At 35.7% G+C, this 23,212-nt stretch overlaps 1 protein-coding gene across 2 annotated transcripts in view; it reads right to left on the minus strand.

Moving 5' to 3' along the window:
• The window catches only part of LOC142341783 (phospholipid-transporting ATPase ABCA3-like), a 62,661-nt gene that overhangs the window by 13,278 nt on the left and 26,171 nt on the right, over nucleotides 1-23,212 (minus strand). The window contains exons 3-5 of one of the 2 annotated variants that reach the window (XR_012759126.1): nucleotides 16,027-19,763; nucleotides 7,536-7,631; nucleotides 6,407-7,041 (exon numbers count right to left, since the gene is read on the minus strand). Coding sequence is in view for 1 of the 2 variants with exons in the window: in XM_075393008.1 (XP_075249123.1) it covers nucleotides 6,491-7,041; nucleotides 7,536-7,631; nucleotides 16,027-19,763 (4,384 nt within the window). In the remaining variant the exon portion in view is untranslated. Of the gene's footprint in view, nucleotides 1-5,302; nucleotides 7,042-7,535; nucleotides 7,632-16,026; nucleotides 19,764-23,212 lie in introns of those variants that run through there. The other variant, XM_075393008.1, reaches the window with a different exon arrangement.

The following is a 23,212-nucleotide window of genomic DNA, read 5'->3' on the forward strand; positions in this document are numbered from 1 at the left end:
TAAAAGGATGAAAAGGTCGAGAATTTTACTAGCCATAACTCCAGAATAAACTTAAGTCACAGCCTAGCAAAACCCAAACCAAAACAAACAATCAGTATGCTAGCGATATTAACTAAACTCTAGCAAAATTGAATAAACTACAATAGTGTATTTGTAGACTATGACAGTTGGAAAAGTCGAGAAACACTCCAGCCCTAACTCGAGAATAAACTTAAGTCACACCCTAGAAGGCAACAAGATCAAACCAACTAGCAATCATAAAGTTACACACAAACATACAACAGCAAAATCAATATACTACAACAGGAAGGCTAGTAAATTAGTAAGGTTGAAAAGTCAAAGAACAATCCAGCCGTAACTCGAGAATAAACTTAAGTCACGCCCTAGAAAGCTGTAAGACCTAAACAACAAACCAACATACTAGCATACTCAACATACTACAGCAAAAACAACAACATATTTCATCACATATGACATACTACATCGAAAATCGGAAAAGTAGCGAAGAAAACGAAAAGCGAAGTTTTGGGAGAGCGAAGTTATTGAAAAAACGGAACACGGAGAATTGAAAAGTTAAAGGACGGAAAGGACGCGGACGAAACGGCACAAAAAACCAGCGACAAAAAAAATTAGAGGAATTCGATAATTTTTTTGTAGGCCGGAGGTTGTGATAATTTTCACAACTTTTTGTGTAATGAGTTTCACTCAATTAACGAACCTCCCGTACTGAACTTTATTTTCGCACGTGTATTAAGGCTTGCCAAGTTTTGGCCAAGTCTGACATGTCTTAAATGTGTTATGATCATAGCTCTGAATCAGAACTGATATCTAGACTTGGAATTAGACTTGCCCAGTACTGATATTGACTTGGCGTTCAGTACGGGCTTCTTGTTGAAGTTGATTTTTGACAACCTTGTCAAAAATTTATGCCTTTGTCCAATTTTTTCTCTATTTTTGGTCAACTTTTTGCAATTTCCTGTATATGGAACGGTAATCCAGCAAACTAGACGGTTTTACACGAGAGAGTACGGTTTTTCAACATTCGATATCGATATTCTATGTTTTTTTGAAGTGCATCAAAATTGGCAAAAAATTAGCAAAATAGAACAATTTAGCATAATATTCTATCAATTTTCTCTATATCGGAAGTTATTTATTGATATACGAACCGACCGTATCAATTTTTTGAGGTTTTTTTTGGTAAATCTACCGAAAATTTTCAAAATCGGTGTTTTTTTGTCTCAAAATTGTTTCTTGTGTGCCCCTTTACAGTGTTTTCTACAACGATTAGTTTAATTCTACTACACCAATGTCAAAAATTTCACGGGTTGGGTTTCCTGCCGTCTAAATAAAAAAAACATTAACTGCAATAAATTGGTGTAAAAATTTGGTTCTGTCTTACAGTTTTTGCATTTGACTTTACTCGTCGGAGTGCTCCTCCGTTTTTTGTTCCCTGTGTCACAGCCAGGCAGCACTGTCAATCGTTTGCACAATCTTGTACCAACACCGACGATTAGGTCCTCTGTGTAAAGAATTTGTAAGTTGATGCTCTTCACAGCTTCGATCTTTCTTCCCCGGTATAATTGGGTAAAACCTCGGCCCGGGCAGACGCATGTAATTGTCCTCAGATCCCAGATAGAGTGTCATTTTTGTCAGTATTAGCAATTTTACAGCCACCGCTCTATCTGTAGCACTGACAATCAAGGTTGCAAGATCTCTCAATGCGTCAGTTTGTGTGATCAATCCCAGTTGTTCCAATAACAACAAGATAGAAGCAAACAGCTGTCATTCGTTGTCACTGCGGAAGATAAAAATTGTGTTTTGGGTAAACTGCCACATGAATGAATGCAATGACAATATAGTAAATTAACTAATGCTTGATAATCTCACTATCACTTCATTGACATGGTTTTACACCACATGCTTACAGCTGGCCGGGAAAAGGAAAAGTATTCGGCGCAGGGTGCGGCACCATTATATTATCTCAGTAAAAGGATACCGTAGTTCGGGAAGATTCAATTCTTAATCAAAACGTATTCTATCCAACTGTAAGCAACGTATTATTAGCATAAAGCAACGTATAGTGTGTTATATAAGCGATTAATGTGACAAGTGAAAACTTAGACCGCAAGATTTTGTTGTTCATTTAACAGATTTTTTCGTCTGATGTCATTGACGTCAAAATCAGTTCGTATTCAATCGACAATATTCTAGAAAACCTAAAAATATTAAGCCGAAAACCAGCTTCATCGATACATATAGTGGTTATATTTACTTAAAATTAGGTTAAATGAACTTTTTCGGAACTTTCTACGTATATTAGAACGTATTTAAATCGTATTTTAAAATTTAGAAATACTCGATTCTGATTGGATGAAATTCGTTCATTTACTGTGTAACAAAAGTCAAATCACTAAAGCGGGCGAACATTGAAGGAAACGATCCAGCGAAAATTTAAAGACAATAGCAACAATTGCTTCAAACTTTGTTCGAGAGCAATTAAACAGCTTAGTGCATTTGTTGTCAGCTAAATTCAAACATGATTAACCCAGTAAAATGAGACTTCTGCGAAAACCAGAAAGGTGAGTTCGCATACGCAGCTAAATTTGATACAGGGACATAGAAGATTAAGCTCTCCATAATTGTTCCGACCCCACTTGTGGGGGGGAGGAACTATATACTCAAATGGGTTTTTTTGTTCCGTGAATTTTGGCCGACCGATATATTCATCGTAGAGAAATGTGCGTGGTATCATTAAAAAGCCCGTCCAGCGTAGAATTCGAAATTAAAAAGATTTTTTTGAATTTCGTTTTTTTCGAGGAGTTATCGAGGTTTAAAGTTTCATGTGAACACTGGATATTTGGTTCACTTTTGTTCACTTTTACCGTAATTTTCGTTCCAATTAACGTTTTTTCTACGAAAAATTTAATTCAAAACTAGATTTCACGCCAAAAAGTAAATCAATTTTAGGTTTTTAACAGACGAAAGGAGATATTAAAGACTAGTTCTAGTCTTAGAGGGAAGTTTAATAAATAAAAAGAATTCGAATTAGGTTTGGGAGCTTTTTTGGAAAATTTTGCAATTTTTTTGTTTTTTCAAGTCACCTAGAGACTACTAGACACTTTTAATATCGAAGTTCCGTTAATGACAAACCTCTTTTACGATCAAATGAATCCCAATGAGCAAAAAGTTTGTTTCGAAGGGATCGCTCATGTCTTTTTTTGGATTCGTATCTCAAATTTCTTAATTTCAACTGAAATTTTGATTTATTTTTTGAGGTTTTACTAAAGTTTTATAATCCTATGGCATAAACTTGTTGACTAAAGGTGCAATAGATTTGCTAATGAGCATTATGTGAACCTATCTAGTGCTGTGAGTGGACAGCTAATGGCTGTTAATTTTTTTGAAAAAAAATTTTCGAAAGTTTTTTAAAATTAGTAAATCATAAACTTATTTTTGTGAACTGTAAGTTCGTCTCAGTAAAAACAGGATTGAACTCCTTCATACCACTGCAACATAAGTTAATCTCATTGGCGGCTTTATCAAATAACTATTGGTTATACGTCTTCAATGCCACAAGATTTCAAATTTTTTAAAAAATTTTTTGGACATTTCGTTTTATTGGTTCATTTTGAAATCTTATCACGTCATCCTAATATTGATGACTACATCTTCCTTTAGTGAAGACGTCCAAAGGATCATAGATAAAACTTTCTGAGAAAAAATATGGTTTAAATGGCTTCAACACTTTCTTCCATTTTTCTAAAGAAATTTTGGTTTTTGCCTGTATTTGTTGTTTTTTTTCATAGTCATAAGACATATTGTGATGTCTTATTGATTACCTAGGCATGATAAACATCCTTGTATTCACATCGTGGCATAGCTGAGCGTATTCATTGAATTCCTATGAAAGCTTTTGAGTTTAATGGCTGTTAAGACTTTAAAAATATTTTTTTATTTTTTTTTAACATAAATCAATCTTAAGCTTATTTCCGTGGATTGTAAGTCAGTCTCGGTAATGACAGAACCGCTTTTTTTCTCTATCAACAACAATTTATCTAGTAAACGGTTTTGTCTTCTAACTATTGGTTTTTTGACTTCGGTGCACGAGTTTTCTTAATTTTTGGATTTTTTTTAGTAATTTTGGTTCCTTTTGAAATCGTATTACATTATCCTAATATTGATAGCTCCCATTGGCTTAGTGAAGACGTTCAATGGATCGTTGAAAAAGTTTTCAGAGAAAAAAGCTTATGGTTTAAATAGCTTCGACACTTCTCTCATTTTTCTACCGAACTTTTGGATTTTGCCTGTTTTTGTTGTTGTTTTCATAGTCAGTGACTTGTTGTAATGTCTTATTGATAAATTTTGAATGACAAACATCCTAGTCGTCACATCATCTAGGCGTAATTTAGCGTATTAAATGCCTTCCGTTGAAAGCTGTAGAATTTTATGGCTTTGATACTATGGGTTTTCTCAAAAATTTCGTGGTTTTGATGTATTTTTCTTTGCCATACGACTTATTGTGATGAGTTATTGATGTCACATGAATGAAACCTATGATTGCTATTTCACCAAGGCAGAATTTAGTGTGTTTAAGTAACTTAAAATGTAGCATTTTTTTTAAATTCAAACATCTATTTTTGTTATCTCTTCATTTGGTTGACAATTAAGTCAAAAATGTAGATGAGCTCGGGTCGGAACATCATGTGCGAACGCACATTAACGAGCCGCCTTGTTGGATATTTACACATTATGATTCTATGCCACTGTCTAACTTGCTCCGCTCTAAAACTTCCGGATAGAATAATAAATTTTGTAACTCAGTAGGTCGAATTAATTTAAGCATTTGAAGCAACATAGTTAGGGAAGAATGGCAATTTGAAAGGGGTAGAAAAATATCAATTTAATATCAAAATATTTCACTCATATGAAAAGAATAGAATTTTATTCATTGATATCGATATCACAGGCCCATTATAATGGAAAATCATTGTAAGCACAAGATAGAATGATAATCTATTAAAAAAACAAATTGAGTTGTTGAATTTAGTTCTCAATACGAAATTGATTTTACGAATGAAAATCATGCTTATTTTTGTTAGCAATTTTTTGCGTTCAGTTCCCTGAATTTCCCCGGCCTGTACGCATGAAAACTTTAATGCATCTTTTTTTCGTAAATAATAAGTAACTAACCAAAAAATATTAAAATGGAATCGAAACCGTATTGATGTCTTCCTTCTTTATTTTTCTATGGAATACATCTGTATAGTATTTGAAAACATAACAATGTAATAACCTACTGTCTTACACTTAACTGTTGCGGTTATAGTTAGTTACTTTTATCATAAGATGCTTCTAGACAGGAAGCAGTTTTCTTGCACATCATATCGCTAAAATAAAAGCACGCAAATTCATGCTAAACCGATTAATATATGACAATATTATGAGCGAATTTTTGTTCATGAAGCATCAAATTAGAACAGAACATTTCTGCTCAATCGGGGCTTATAATGGTGAAACACAATGGCCGAATAGGATTTCTATTGCTACCTTCGCTTATTTCAAATTTTCAAAAACAATAACATTTTGCACATTAAGAAAGCATAGGTAGTTTCATCATAGAAGCGCATAAAATAGACGATAATACAGATTTTTCAACTTTACAATCTTACTTCTCATAGAAATAAAGATCAAGGTCAAAGAAAACATTAACATTTAACAACACTAGGCAAGCTTGAGTCTATAACTGCTCAGTTCATCAAGTTTGATCAAATCATTTAACCGCAGAAGCTCTAGTTTAGGATTACAAAGCGGTCACCAGTTTTAAATTAACTGATTGAAAAACAAAATCATGCTAAAACTGTGCAAATTTTAACACCAACGTATAAGCTCTAATCTACAATGAGAATAAGTGTTGAAAATTATGAGTGTGACGCAAGAAATTGCATATGACTATTTCGATATTGGCTTGTTAGTTTAAGGTTTCATATCAAAATGAGAAACACCTTATATATACAAAGCACTTAGAGCATTAATTAACATTTAATGATTCGGAGAATTTAATTCGGAAATATAATTTTACGTCAGTGAGCACTATGGCGGTAATATCAGAATTTTATTTCGCTGCACTGGACAAATTTAACTATCGGCCACTGAATAATAATTCCCTAGGGCCGGGAAAACCACTTTGTAAAATAGTTCAAAGACAAAACTGAAAACAATCTAGATACACTTGTCCAGAAGCCGTTGATATGCATTATTATTTTTCGACAAAGTCACAGAAAATTACACATGATTCTTATTAGAGCAGTCCGCAATTCGAATCAGGAATTAAATATATTTTTCCAAAGAGTCAAAATGTAGATGGAAGTCAGAATTTCGACGTGACGTTAGCACAATCACGTACCAATATTTTGGATATTTTCTCAGAATCAGGGAGTGCGGAGATCTAGCATTTTAAACTTGCGCGTGAGTCTTGCAATCCCACTTTCTAAACATTCTGTGTCTGCGTGAATCCATATTCGGCTTGAAGCGCAATCTGCATGAATATCTGCTCGAGTGAAGCCGTGTTCACAATACACTCAGCCAGCATGCTATCATTCTTCATCCTGTCCATCTGGGCGAACAGCTCACTTAGCCTAACTGTGTCACGCGGAATGTTGAAGAACATGTGCTTGTACAGACCGGCTGAAAACGTGTACTGGAGCTGTGAGGAAGGAAACAAAGACAAGAATGTCGCTTCGTCCAAGGACTGTTGATTATAAGCTGGCGGGGGCTCCAAATGCGGCCCGGATGGTCCAGCGACGTTGTCGGGCTGATCAGCGCCTTTTGCGACGGCATTTTGGTTGCTTACAGGAGGCGGTGGGTTAACGGCAACGATGACGTCTTGGCTTCCCGCAACCGATTGTGCACTTCTGTCTTGGACCTTGACAGTGACACTGTAGAACCTGCCATGCTGTGCCTTGAGGGCCTGGGGAGTATCCTCACAAAATTGGGTTCCCGTTGTCATTATGCTGATTGTATCTGCCGAACTCTCACATTCTAAAGGGAGCATTGAAATGAAACTTTATCTTATCCCGCGAAAGAGCATTAAACCCACTCCAAACACATTGTTAATTAAATTTGCAAGTTTCCAGTGATTTTTTTTAATACTTGAGATATTTCGATTTTGAAAGATTACTTCAACGGAGTAATCGATTGACAATGGCTGCAAAATTTCACCATTTCACCAACAAAATCAGAGGTGCCATTTTGCCTCTACTATCAAATAAGAGGAGTTCAAGACGGCTGTTGAAAAAAACTCACATTCTTTCAAGCATTTTAATTTTTGACAACTCCTTTTGAGACTGCAAAGAGTGGTTAAGCCAACAAGTTAGTTCTGAATATTTAAAATAATTTTCGAGCAAAATCGTTCACTTTCAAGGTTTCAGGTTTTTTGGGTCTAAGCTAGAAAATTGAGGTCAAAATTCACCTCTCTTCTTTCATACTTTCATGCACCGATCTCACACAACTGACTAGTCTATGACGACGCCTACCTTCCATAGTGTGTGAGCTAATGATCACAGTTGAGCCCTGTTGCTTTGCAGTTTTGATCAGCTTTCCGAAGTTCTGTCGCGTTACAGGGTCCACACCTGAACAACACAAGCATCACTGGTCAGTAGATAAAACAAATGCGCGGCAACTCATTATTTTAAAAACTGCACAAAATCTGTGATATCAGGAATAATACAAACTCTCAAAATTAAGAACGAAGTTGGCTTGACAACGCAGTCTGAAAGTTTTTTAAAAAGAAACTTGCCTATATATGGTTCCTTTGCAATAATTTGAAACAAACCAACTAACGTCGGACAAATTGCTCTCGAGAGACAGGCGGGGCTATTTAATTCAGGGAGACAGTCGGGGCTACTTACTTCAGAGGGGCTGTAGCATAGAAAAACTTTTATTGGTGCAAAAAATTTCCTCCGGCGTAATAGACTGAAGCATCAACCACTGGGCTATCAGGCCTTTGTGTTAGGTTAACTTATAATCGGATTAGTTTTAGCAACAGACCATTTCTGAATTAGACCAATTGAACTCACGCAAATCAAAAAGTCAAGCGTGAAAGAATGTTCTAAATCAAAACGGCCGTGAATATGTTTGCTTCAGTTTCATCTATTGCCATTTGTCTTTGATTTGTTTATATGAAAAGTGATTTTTGTTGGTTTACCAGTATTAACCCATTGTGTTTTTGTTTAACCTATTGATTTTAGTTGAATGGTCTCTTAGTCTCAATAATAAAATGTACTATCAACCCTCTGATAGAGCATCTAATAGAGTTAGTGTTTCCAATTTTCAACTAACTGTACTGGCTAAAGCCATCTGTTTTTAACAGTTGTTGCAATTTCTGAAACTCGCCTTCAATTTGCCATTGTCCACTTGCACTGATGTTAGATTTGCTTAATTGTCGCTCAGTTAAACAATTAATCGTTCTTTTTGTCCCTTTATTTCCCACAAAACAGTTTCAATTATTTAGGAGTTTATTGCAAAGTTTATTTTATTTTCAAAAGTTCTTTTCAAAACCACCAAAACTTCTTGCAGAAATTGAGTTCTGCTTCTCGTCGATTTTTCTGTTCTCTTATTTTAGCATATGTGGGTTTGTATGATTTGGTATCCAATTTGTTAGATCAATCATTTGACGAGTTGCATGGGCAAAATGAATAACCTGACGTGAATTACCTCGTGATTATTTAGCTTAGGTAACCTCTATCTAAACTTTATGTGATTTTGTATTCTCAAATTAGATTTTTGAGTGTAGAGGTCATATCGTTGACTTCCGCATTCACTTGTTACAATCTAAAATCTAATCAAAATTGTTACAACATAAAATCTAATCGAAATTAAATAGAGGCCACTGCAGGTTGATAATACTTAATTTCTTAAAAAAAGACTGCACAGTGAGATTTAGTTCGAAAACGGGATGGACGTTCATTTCTTATATTTTGGTGGTTGGTAAAATTAATCGTTTACATGATTATTTTTTTTACTTGAGAAATTGCCTCGGACTTGGTTTACTTTCTGACGTTTGTTTGTTCTTGCGTTCATTCTAGTGAAAGAAGTTTCATCTCAGTGTTATCAACCATTTTTTCTATACATGTCTGTCCTTTTTTAAAGAATCTATCGAAATTTAAATATCTAAGTATTAACTTCTTTTCTTCATTTTGAAGGTAGTCTATCTCTGCTTCACTTGTTAGAAGATTAAGCCAAGAATGTCGATAAGCGGGTTCTGAACATTATGTTCAACTTTTTATGGAAAATTCAATCATTCTCAATCATCATATAATCGGCACAAAAATGCGGAACATAAAATCTTCTTCCAACGTACTTTTTTTACTGCTTTAATATTTTACAATTTCATCAAGTTTGAGGTGAGGATCAAGCATTCAAATCGCAGTTAAATGGTGGCTGATTGTAGTTTTTGACGTTTTGCAACCACTGTTCCTGAATCAATATATCGAATGCATTATATTAAGGTAGAGATCTAAAATAACTTAACAAACAGCGATTTATTCTCTATAGAAAATTATTCCCAGACAAAAAAAAGGAAAAAAACATGGTTTCCATAATCGTTGTTCACTGTATAATGCACATATATATTTGTAAATTGCTCTCAAAAACCAAAATTCATTGCTGCTACCTTCAGGGTGTACCATGGAAACGTTTGATCAAACTCAGAACAAAAAACGGTATTGAAAACATACCAGTCTAATACAACAATAGCGAACGTCTTTGAATTGAGGAAAAGAGAATTGAAAGCTCATCTATTAAAACGTTAAATATCAATGAACGACACAATTCCTCAAAGCAGAATCAATTTCCAACAGATATCTCAAACAAATCGCGGCATTAAAATTTATTTTATCTGATGTTTAACCATTTTTTTTGGTCGAAGATCACATTATAAAATTACATGATATCTTGCTCAGTTTTTTTAAGAGTAAAAAGAAAACCCGATTCTTTAATCTAAACACAACACGCTCATTTCGTGAGTTAAAACAAAAGCTATCTCGAAGCTCTTTTCCACTACATACAGCAGCTAATAAAACTGAAATCGACTACTAGATGCAGGTTTCAAGTTTTTCAATAGACGAATCGGCAGAAATTATAAACTTGAAAAGAAAATTCGTATTTGGACGAGCTAATATATTTTTTCGGTTATTATTCTTCATAAAACTCACACTGACTAAAATTAGTGCGCAATTTTTCTCGAATAAATCTGCATCTGATTACACAAACCTTATGGTTATAATTGTTATATCTTAATTGCAACATCTATAGGAAAAAATGTTGTTTACACTTCAAGCCTTTGTATGCTACTTTCTCAGACGAATCGCTCAGTTTTCAACAGATGCTGACAATAGAGATCAATAAATTATATTAAAATTAACCATCTTAAGCTGCGTGAACGAATACTGAACGGTTCGTATACAGTCGAGTCAGAAAAACACTAAAATGTCGATAGTTCTTGTGTGGGTCTGAGCGTGGCATAGGAAAAGCTAGAAACAGCAATACAGAAGAGAAAAGAAACAGCAATACAAGGAATGAACAGAAAAACAGCAAAACTAGGTCAAAATTTCAGAGCATTACTAATCCAAAATTCGAAAAAGCCTACTTGATCTCAGAATATCCCCGAGCAAATTAAATTTAACGCTAACGCAGAAAACAACGCTTGTAAGCAAGCGTTGAAAAACGTAATGGTACTGAAATATACTGGTAATAATACTAAAATAGTGTTAAAACATAGCCAGATTGTCGGAATAGCAGCGAAAGACTTGCGTGCGTGCCGTGAAATGGATATTAAAAAATACAGAAAACATAGCTGGCAGATTGCCAGAAAATAGCCGCAATAGCTTCGTAGATCTGCAGTCTCAAAAACGAGAGACCAGAAAAACTACTTCTCATTAAAGGATGAGATTTTATATTTCTATTAGGAATCTGTATAAGCTATTGTTGCCTCTATTAGCTGCTCTCAGATAACCTTCATTTAGAGTGACACGCACTCACTTGACCTTATCTCTTTGAATTAAAGTGAAGAAAAGTCACTTTCAAAGTGAGGAAGTCATTTTTGAGCGTCTTAAGTCACGTGTGACCAAAACCTTAATCACGCGAATGAATAACAAGTCCTGACGTACAATTCAAAAAATTTTCATTGACTATACAAAAAACTAGACCTAGCACGGACTATGAGAGAATTGGGAAAACCATTTCTGAAAAAATCAGATAAAAAAGATAAAAACAGAAAATCAATGTCAAAATGCCGCTTGCGAGAACAAAAACCACTAGCGAGAAAAGTGAATTTGATTCTAACAAAAAACTAGGCCTAGAATGAACTATGAATGGATTGGGAAAACCATTTAGAAAAAAATCCGATCCAAAAAATTGAAAAAACAGTAAAAACCAAAATGAAATTGTCACATGTGAACAAAAAAAACCACTAGCGAGAAAGCGAACTTCAAATACCGTTTTCTCACTCTACTTAAAAATTAGAGCAAAAAATTTGCACGCCGCAAAAGCACTCGCTTTTCCGCTCCATTTCCTGTTTCGGCGTGACCAAAATCCGTACTCCAATTTGACTTCAAAAATCATGAAAATGTGTGAACAGATCTTTAAAAAAAGACAGAGCCCCCAATACAATTCAAATTCTTTGAATTGTAAAAAAACTCGCTTCACTAAGAGTGAGAAATGACGTCACGCACGCACTTCAATTGAAATCGCATGAACGAATGAACAAAAAGCAGATTTGAAGTGGTTGTGACGTCATATGGTCGTAACAAAAATCTTGACGAAATTAAAAAAAACCAAGAGAAGGCTTGAAAAAGTTATTGGCGCCTTCAAAACCTATATACTTGAGTTTTTGTACACTTAAGTTTTAATAGAGGAAAAATCATTTTGTTGAGTGTTATATGTCACACATGATCAAAATCAACACGACATGCGGGGCGTTTAATTCAGCGTGGGGTGTATCCTAGTGATTTTTTTTGGGTGCACAAAGGTTCGACACTGGAGAGGTTCGAGCCTGTAATCCCCTTGATAACGGTCGGAGTCCATCACCAATCCTCTGCAACCACCCACTTTGACCACACAAAAAGCATGCAATCAAGCGTGAAAAGGAACTGATAAAGTCAAGCGAAAGAATGTTCTAGAACAACCGTAAAATGAAAAATGACTGTCGAAACAAAATAAAAAAAGGCAGCACAAGTAATTGAATACAATTCAAGAAAAATTTTGCAGAAGAAACAATAATTGCTCCAGATGTCATTCAAGAGCAATTAATTACTTTTTCACTCAGCCTCCTGTTTCGGCGTGACCAAACTAATTGCTTCAAATTCCATTCGAGAAACATACCCGGAAGATTGCCGGAAAATAGCCGCCGTTGATTCCAATAAGCATGATTGGGATTGAAAGAATAGAAGATATTGAAAAAAAAAGATTTTTGTACAAACAAATTTTTTAAGTCCGATTTATTTTGATGGCATTTCGTAGTTGAACATAACGTACTTCTGTTTCTTAGAGAGAGGCTACAGGGGCTACCATCAATACCAATAAGCATTAGAGATGGTAACTAAGACTTATAGGAACGACGTTCAAATAGCGGGCATCTAAAATTGGGCTTTATGGGTTTATCCCGTTTCTACTTCTGACTTCAATTTTCTATACTGACTCTGTTCATTTTGAATTGCTTTGCTGAGCAACGGATGTTCAAAATCACTTTTAGCAGAATGAGAGAAGAGAGAAACTAGCCTAGAGAAGTCAAAAAGATATCACGCAAAATGTTGAAAAAGCGGCAAAATGAGGTAAAGCGAAACATTTTTTTATTCGACGAAGTAAAAAAAGGAGTGCTATAATAGCTGGCTCAGAAGATGAGGGCGGCTATTAATAATTAATTACTTTTTCTCACTACCAATGAATTGTTTCTGCGTGACCAAAATTGATTCAAACTCTTTGAATCGGAAAACAGTCAACTTAATGGACACAATTATAGCATTTAAAACTACTTTTCAGTTCGTGTTGTAGAAACATAATAGACTAACAGAAACCTAATCGACTTGAAGAGACACAGTAAAAGGGTCAGACGGAAAATCATATACGGGCATATGGGTAAATCGCATACTTAGAGACTAGAAAGGCCCAAGGCTCTGACTGACAACTGCTCAGCAACTTAATCTCCTCCGAGCTTTACCTGTTTATCCCGTTGTTTAGGACAAAAAGCTAAAGGGTCAAACAAAAAATTGGTCCAGCGAATGATTGCATGAAAAAAGACCACAGGACTAATATAATTGCTACAAACTTTGTTAGAGAGCAATTAATGAGAACTCATTTTCAACAAAAATTCATCAGAAAAAAATTACGAAAACAGATAAATTAATCATTCAAGCTATCAAACGACTGGCGAGCAGTGGGCTTCAGTAGTAGCCAGCTGGGGCTTAGAGATGCATCAAGTGGATGCGAGCGAAGTGATGGGGGGGTCACGCCAAGTGGTGGTGGTAGGGTTGTGAGAGAGCAGGAGAGGGGCCCAAATCACCGGGTTGGAGGGCGGGAGTGGGGTTTGGTGGAGGTTGGGGGTACTGACAGGGGGTGACAGAGGGGGTCAAATTTTTAAGATTAAGAACCATCCTTCACACCTTGAAATTATCTCCTCAAAACAGTTTTTGGTAAATCGCATACTTAGAGACAAGTAAGGCATAACGCTCTGAGAGAGCTGCTCGGCCACTTAGTCCCTCTGGGCGCTACCTGTTTATCCCGTATTTGAGCACGAAAAGTCAAACAGGTTAGACAAAATCAGTCAGGCGAAAAGTCGCATAAAAAAGACCAAAGGACTAATATAATTGCTACAAAACTCGTTTGAGAGCAAAACACCTGCTGCTCTCTGTAAGGACTAGGCGAGGTGAGTCCAAACACTGACGTTTCTCTGAGAAAAAAATGCCTTCTAATCTTAAAGCTATTAAGAGCCGTAAAAAGTACCACGCTAATCCTCAAAATGAGTTGGTGATATTTACAATCAAACATAGCCGGCAGATTGCCGGAATTGCTGCGAAATAGACTTGCGTGCCAAAAAACATAGAAAGAAACAGATAGGGAAATGAAATGAAAAATGGTTATCGCGGCCACCCACATTCACAACTCTATCTCTATCATAGTGACCATTATTGGTTGTAAATAGCATCGACTCCCCGGAGTAAGAATCAGAAGCCTTGTTACCGTTCATCTTGCAATCGATTCTCTGTTATCAACAGACATATATGAATGCAAGCAGTTTAGGTCACGCAAAAAACAAAAATCAACCAATAAAAAATGACTCAAAAACTAACGCGACAGAATGTTCTGGAACAAATATAAAACAAAAAAGAGCGTCAGACGACACAAAAAACATAAGAAAAGTCCTGAATAACAAACCAAAGAATTGACTTAACTATTGACCTTACAATTTTCATTTTACAGCAACATCAATCTAAGAGAGTCGACAAAGCCTCAGACCCTATAAGTGCAAAAATAAAAACCCAAAAAAACTAGACATTTTTCCCAAGATTTAATGCTTTAATAATTCCTAAAAACGAGGAAAGGTTTTGAAAATATAGACTCTATTAGTCCTTAGAATGAGTACGTAATATAACAATCTTGATGGCGTCAATGACAGAGAAAGCAAAAACAACTAAAAGAACATGGGTAAAATCAGTAACTTTGAAAACCGGTTGCGGAAACTAAGAGAACCTCATAAATAGAAACCAAAAACCAGAGCATAAAATAAAACTGTAAAAAGTCATTATATACTTTTCACTGGGACAAAAATTACGCCACACTAGAAGGTCAATAAAAATTCATTGCTGTTTTTAAGTGAAAAGATCACAACAAAAACCATAATACGAAAAAATCAACTTTTATTTTCCAAAAAGCAGTGGTCAAAATCTTATAACCGATTGCTGTGAACTCGAGTCTCTAATTAGATACATGTATTACTCATTAGCAACCAACGACAACTGCCATTCATGAGATTAACCGATAAAACAGTAATAAGTACAACCAATACTAATAAAACTTAAAAACTGAAAAGAATAATTCGATTAAATTAGGCATCCTTAGCAGCTGATGAGATTTGTCACCGAGAATTAGTTTTGAACTGAAAATTAAATCGATTGAAATAAATCATATTAGCAACCTATGAGACGTGCCTCTAATGAAAACGTCAAAAAGTAGAACAAATATTCTCAAAACAAAAAAATTATTAAAATTATGTTAAGAACAAAGTGTCAAGTCATGAAAACCACTAGCCATGAACTCAAACAACTAATTAAGGTCATTTATATCTCATTAGCAATTACTGATACTGTCATTGTTGATACTACGTGAAGCGACAACAGAGATAAAATTAAAAAAAAAAGGTCAAGCAACAAAATTTCAATAAAATTTTATGACAAAAAAGTGAGGGTAAAAAAGCATTAGCTGCCCGTCGATGAGTTCAATCAATTGCATATAACCTCCATTAAAAACATCTATCATATTAATAGCACTCAAGAGAAGAAACACAGAAAACCGCAGTCAAATAGCCGCGCGTGAAAAAAACAATTAGCTTTCAAAAACCTAAAATTTGTTCAAATATCAACTTCTCACTCCACTTTAAAGGTACTTTGAAAAAATCACTTTTCAAGCCTACTCACTTTTCCGCACCCTTAACTACTCCAGCGTGATTAAAATCATCACTAAATTGACGACTGACGTGAAAAAGCCGAAAAGTGTGAAGTGATCTTAAAAAAACAGCACACCAATACAATCCAAATACTTTGGATTGTAAAAACCAAGAGCACTGCAATATAGCTCCGCTCAGCTTACAGATACAGATTATAAAAAAGAGCATGCGATACATATTTCCAATTGCTTTGAAAATGTCAAAGCAATAGAAACTTCAAACTGCTGTAGATAAGCTAAAAGCACTGTTTAATAACTGCTAAAAGGCTATTTTAAATTGATAAACCTTCAAATAACTTAAGAACATACCAGTTGTGCTTTCGTCCAAAATGATCAATTTCGGGAATCCAATAAACGCTACCATGGTGGACACTTTCCTCTTAGTTCCGCCGCTACATCCTCCCAGAAATTTATGCATATGTTGTCCAACGTCCAAAATTCGGCACATGTAACCCATTTGCTCATAAACTTGCGCACTTGAAAGACCTCGCAGATAGCCAAACAACTCCACCACAGTTGCAGCTTTCAGATATGTCGGCACCTTATCCAACTGTGAACAGTAGCCGATATCCTTGAGAACACCCAAAGGATTTGAATGAACAGACTTCCCAAATATGCGAATGGATCCTTCCTGCAATCTGTTGCCTCCTGTCAAAATTTCAAACATCGTACTTTTGCCCGCTCCATTAACCCCAAGCAGGGCGTAGCATTCTCCCTGTTTGATGTTTAGGTTCATTCCTTTTAGTGCCTTGGTGAATTTGAACAGCGAGAATTTATTGTTCTTGCAGCAACAACACAGAGCGATTTCAAATTGAAAATAGGTATGATAGATATTCCTGGCGCAAATTGCAAGGGTCGAGTTGTCATTGCGTTCCCCGGAATTTCTAGAGCTGCTGTTAATAGCATTAGAAATGAAGTTAACCCCAATTCGCATCAACATCGATTCGATCAGCAGAATGAGAGGGAAAAACACCAGGAACTGAATAGCCCAGGTAATGTTTGCAGTGTCCACTTGAGTTTCGTCGAATGCTAATAAAAGTCCTATAGGCCCCACTGGTATCACATACCCTGGTACTTTGAGCAAGTAGAACCATTTGGAGAAGTCAATCATTTCGTCTCGAAGATCACTTTGGAACAAAATTAAGTATAGGATGCCGAGGATGAGTGTCAAGAACAGCTGCATAATAACTGATCTGATAAATTTAGCCAGAAGAACCGCGAAACATGTGAATGTCAAGGAAAATAGTAGAAGAGAACCAACCATTGAGTAATTTGGCAATGTTAAGTTACCTTTGTCAGGGTCAAAGTAATATGGCACCTCTTCCGTCATCAGCAAGATCACGAAAAAATACACAAAAGTAATAAAAAACAAAGTTGCCACCCGATATGCAAATGAAAACATCGGATGCGCTCCATTGGCTCTGTAGAATGACGTCAGACCAATCTCATTTCGGGCAGACTCAACTCGTACGATGAAAAATAGCAGGCAAAAGTAAACAATACACATGAGGTAGTAAAACATCCAACCTTTGCATTGCTTTTCGCTTTCGTTCTCGTCTTCCGGTTCAGGTTGCCAATAATAAGAGGTATCGTTCGATTCTGGTTTTGGGTAATAAGTAACACCAACTTTCAGAGGTATATGAGTCGAGAACTCGCTTTTGTAGTAAATGTTGAACAGAAACGACATACAAAACAGAAGGCTACTGTCAAAATGGTTGTTTACTAAGCAGTCAAAAACTTCACTATCGCTGCTGTAGTTCAAAAAGAAGGGATAAGTGTTGATAACATCCAAAGGTTTCTCCTCGTAATCAGAGACCATTTCTGACAAGCTTCGATCAGTAACTGGCTCCATTTCATTGTCACGAAGAGCTCTTTCAACTTGTTGCAGAAGAGACGCGGGAACGTTCCCAAAAATGGCAACTTTGGGATCATCACTGAACGTCGAGGGAGTAACTGATATATTCCCATGGTCAAACAAGTCTTCATTGGTGAACAAACTTGCATCAAGTGTACACAAAAGCATCACCAATTGTGGGAACGCCAAAAAAATTATTGTAAATATTACAAAGAACATCCAGTTCTCTACAAAAATTCGCAGAAAGTCGACGTAAAATGAGAAAATAGATTGCTGGATTAACCAGGAAATGAAAGAATTCCGCTGGTCAGATTGTGTGGCAAAGTTGGCGATTTCCGCGCCAAGAGTAGTTTGATCAACTTGGTCTTGTTCATTACCATTGCCAGTTACCAATTCATTCTGGTACAAATTAGTCGAGAGCGCAACAAAAACGTTTTCTAATGTCGCAGCATTAAAACTGTACTCAATTCCACTGTTGTCCAAGTTGCTTAAAATTTCTGGTAACTGACCTGCTTGTTCCATTGGAACTTGGAAACTGGCGCTGTCTTCTGTTTGTGGAAACTTCGCATCTGGGCATACTTTGGTGACAATGGACCTTACAACGTTAGCATTTCTCTTCTCGTATGTAAACGTATATCCAACTCCGAACAAAGATTTAAGATACGTTGAGGATCCAATAGCCCGTAGTTGACCTTCGGCAATGATCGCGATTCTCTGTGACAGAACGTCAGCTTCTTGCATGAAATGAGTGCACAGAATTACAGCTTGTTCCGGATTCGATTTCTGTTGGGCTTGGAAAAAGCTCCACAACGTTTTCCTCGTGGCCGCATCTACAGCCGAGGTGGGTTCGTCCAAAATTATCAGCGGCGAGTTAGCAATATAGGCCATCGCAATACAGACACGCCGCTTTTGGCCACCAGAAATATTCCTTGGTTTCGAATGCTGCTTGTCCGACAAATTAAGGAACTTTAGTAAGTAATCGGCTCTGCTTCGTTCGTAACTTGCATTTTTTAAAAGGCAGACGAGCCTGAGGTGTTCTAAAACAGTCAGCCGATAGAAAAAGCGATCGTCTTGAGGGCAAAATGACAAATTGTTCAATGCCTTAGTTCTGTCATATTTCAAATCAATTCCTCCGACCTTCACACATCCTGCCGTAGCTTCATAAAAGCCCGCAATAATATTCATAGTAGTCGATTTTCCTGCCCCATTTTTGCCCAGGAGTCCTACTATTTCACCAGGGTAGATCGAGAAAGAAACATTTGCTAACGCTTGAAAGCCATTTGGGTAGGCCATTGACAATTTGTCAACCTCGACCACCGGTGGGGCTTCTGTCGTCATTTCTATGTCCTGGTAGCATTGACTACTTCCATTAATATTATCGAGCTTTTTTCTTCGAAGAATTGGCTCGAGGGCCAAGTCCCAGAAGTATTGAAAATTGATCAGAAAGAGAATTGAGCACACAACCGACACCAAAAGAAGCAGAAGTAACGTTTCCAGTCCGTTTCCAAAAAAGTCTTTCTCTTCCCTGTTAAACGAAGTTGTTAAACTTGACATGGACAAACCAACATGTGAGAATTCCGCAGCTTGTGTCAACATGAAAACATTTCTCGACTGCGCAACTGGATGTATTAATATTATATTTCGAAGCGCCTGGGAATTTGGTAACGGCAGCTCGAGCGTGCTCCAAACGTATAGGAAAAGCCAGATCATAATCATCTGTGTGATGGCGAACAAGTAAGACATCGTGCCTCTTACGAATTTGTTGCAGAAGAGCGCAAAAATAGCTGTCGATAGAAACACAAGCACATACAGGAACCACAGAAACACGATGTTAGTCGACATTGTCATCGTTTGGGGCAAAATGTGAACCAAATTGATTGCAGACCAAATCATGGCTTGTACCACCTGACATATGTACCAGGAAATCATTTGCTCCGAATTCGAAACCCCAAGCGACCACAGGAACTCCTCCGTTTTGAGTCGTTTATCTTGGTAAAGTTCGGACAACGTAACGCAGAAAAACAGCAGAACTGAGAGCGAGAACGTGTCGAAAACTGTAAACACGTGACGCTCGTCCTGGCTTGCCAAAAACGGATATCGAACCCCAATAGAAGTTTGGTTGAAGTCACATAGGAACTTACGGCTAGCGCTCAAAACGCCGAACCGCACTTCCGTCTGCTCAATCCTGGTCCTGAAAAATAGCTTTTCACTGATCAATCTATAAAATTATGTTTTCACATTGTTACTTTTAAAAAAACTGAAATTATATTAAAACAAAAATTATACACTATACAAAAGTGAATCGCTAAAATTAAAAAGTGAAAAATGACAGTTAAAAGAACAACAAAAAGTTCGAGGATCCAAAGAAAATTACTTAAGATTTAGGGAAAAAAAACTTTGACGCATATTTCAAATGAAACGTTCAAATTGTTCGACTGTAAAAAAAATTTTGACCAGATTTCAAATGATGTCAGCCAGGACATTTAAAACCATGAGTTCTATGAGATCTCTTGCTTGTCGCCATTTTTGACGAGGGTTGCCGAACAAGTTTGAAGAGCTTTCCTCCATATATCCGATAAAATTTTCGTTGCTGAAAAATACACCGAAAGATTTTCGTACACAATCATTGAAAAGTACCAGCTCATTATTTTTATCTTTGTCGGCATTTGAGATTTTTCAACCATAGCCGTCAGTTTGCCGAAATAGCCGCGAATCAGACTTACGTGATTAGAACATAGATAGCAATAGACGCAGAATTGAATTGACTCAGTTGCTAACATTTTTAAACACAAAACATTCAAATTCGTTAGTCTGTTTTCGTCGCCATGATTTATTATTAACACATCATCACAACATAGAGTCCCATATTGACCATAAAAGTGGTTAGAATGATGTCAAGTGACCTTAATGGAATTAGAAGTCATTTCAAGAGCAAGCTAAGTCAGCTATGATTTAAAAAATATCACACTTCAGCTTAAAACTTGCCGCCAATTAGTTTAAGAAATGACATCACACCTATAAAAAAGCAAAGAGCTGTGAAATAGCGGCATGGAAAGATCAACAAAAATGCTTTTTTGAAGCTTGCGGCGTGAAAAATGTAAACAAAAAAGAGCGTCAGACGTTAAAACAAAAACCAACCAAGATGAACGCAATAGAGCTACGCTCAGCCCCAGCTTTGTAGCTATAAAAACTAAGTGCTTTAATCTGTTAAAAGTGTCGAATAACTTAGTTAAACTCGTTTTAGAATAAACTCTTTTGCAGTTGCCTTGCTGAAAATCAAAGGTGAAACCTTAAAAAAATTTTCTGCTTTCTCATCTATCCAAGAAAGAATTCATTCTACCAAATAACACAAGGCAGGGAAACTTTTTGGATCTCAGAGAAGGCATCCTCTATCCAGAAAACGTTTATCAGACCTCCATTAAGAATATCATTTACATGTTGCATTTCATTTTGACTTTGATTACATAAGTTTCAGCACAATTTAATCAATTTTCAATGTTTTGTCGAGGGAGCATGTTAGTTCAAAGAAATTGAATTGTATTAGGGCGCTGTCTTATTTTGAAGATCTGATCGCAATTTCTAATAGTTTTTAAAGCGTGCAAATTTTTTATATTAACACATTTTTTCTTGTATTAGTCTTTTTGTGGCCTTTTTGTTGTCCTGTTACATAATCTCATTAATCATAGGTTTCATTAAGGCATCCCAATGAGGTACATTAGAGTCCACTTTATTATTTGAACTCATTAGGGGATGCATCAACTTACAATAAGTATATTCAAGGAATATGTTTCACATTTTGCCCGTTTATGTAGTCCTTTCTTTCTGCTGACCTGACGCAGTCTGATTAGTCAGATGTCTAATCGGCTCTCTAATAAGACACCAATAAACCAAATTACTACTTTCAATTTATATCTAACAGTGTTAAAGACTTTGACTCCATTTGTTTCCAAAAACAATGGTTAACCACCTAATTCAAGCAGAAATTTTTTATGGTTCAGGTTTGTAGCTAATTTTCGTACGATTTGTAGCGAAAAATAATCATTCTATAACGATTTGTTTTCAAAAATAATCTGGAGTTTTGTCTGTTGACTTTCATAATTTCTTCATGAAAGCAAAATTTGGCCTGTTCTCCAAACGTTAATCGCGCATGTCGAATGGGGCCAAATTTTACTACTTGTTGATTTCCTTGTTTTATCCACTACTATACATTCTCTCTATATTCGATCAAAAATCAATCAGAAATCAATTAAAATCAAAAATAAAACAAAAAATCAAAAAAATCAAAGCAAAATTTACATTTCACTCTTTAAGAGCGATTCACTCTTATTCGGGGTGATCCCCCAGTAGAAAGATCGCTCTTTTTTCGCTCTTAAAGAGTGATTCCCTCTTTTTTGATATTTTTTTATACTTTTATTTCAAATTATCTATAGTCTTCAATAAAATTATATTTTCTTTTACTTTTTCTATATTTAACCCATTATTAATAAGAAATGATACAAAATTATAATATTTACACGAACAACTTTCCTCAGTTTGGCTAATAACTAAATGACTTACAGTCTTGCTTTGCCAACTAGGATTAACTGTTTTCTCACTCAAATCAGTGTAACTGCTTCGCAGATTTCTACTAAATCCTCTAGGTAATTCTACATCTGGATGTTGTTTCTTTACATGAGCCCGTATCCCATCATATCTCACAACAGAAGCACAATATGGACAATTAACTTTAGCTGAAGTACAACTTCTACATGTATACTTACTCTCATCAAAATCAGTTAGTGATTTTATATAATTACATTTATTACAACTTCTAATTAAGAATTCTGGGCTAAGGTTAAGGTTAGGGTTGGGGTTAAGGTTAGGGTTAGGGTCTGAGTTAGAGTTAGAGTCATATATAGATCTAGAACCAGAACTAGAACTAGAACTAGATTCATTTTTTAAAGAACAACCCCATGGAGAAAAATTAATAGCACAAATACCACTTAGTATTATATTACCACACATACATTTATCAGTTTTATCTTTATGGCATGATTCATAATGATAATTTAAAACAGCAGTGTTTCCATATTTATAGTTACACTCTAAACATTTTAAAAGCATTTATAATAGGGTAAACTATAATATTTACCTAATCATTTCGCAGATCGGTGTAACCGCTTCGCAGATAATATTTAGCCATGATTTCAATTAAATCTTTAGTATTATCTCTAGATGTGATACACTCTGCTAAATATTTATTTCCTAACGTATTGAGTGTATTAGTTTTACATCTCTTATCTAAAATCAATTCATGGTCTAATTCTTATTTATCTCTAACAAAATTTATAATCTCTTCTCTAAATTCTTCATTATTTCCATATAGTCTGGTTAAAAATTTTCCTCCCTTTCTATTCAAAATTCCCATCTCTTCATTTATATATTCTTCTTGTAGTTTTTCTAAGGGTGTAACAAGTTTACGTGCCCCATTAACTAAACTATTTTTTAAATCGGTATAATCACTTTGTGTATCAGTATAATCACTTAGCAAATAGGACTTTGTCCATGTTTCACCATCAGTATAATCACTTTGCATATTAGCAAAGCTACTTCGTAGATCAGTATAATCATTTCCCATATAGGACTTTATCCCTGTTTCAC

This window comes from Convolutriloba macropyga, chromosome 6 (assembly GCF_964194025.1).
Source record: "Convolutriloba macropyga chromosome 6, txConMacr16.3, whole genome shotgun sequence".
NCBI classification, from domain to species: Eukaryota; Metazoa; Xenacoelomorpha; order Acoela; family Convolutidae; genus Convolutriloba; species Convolutriloba macropyga.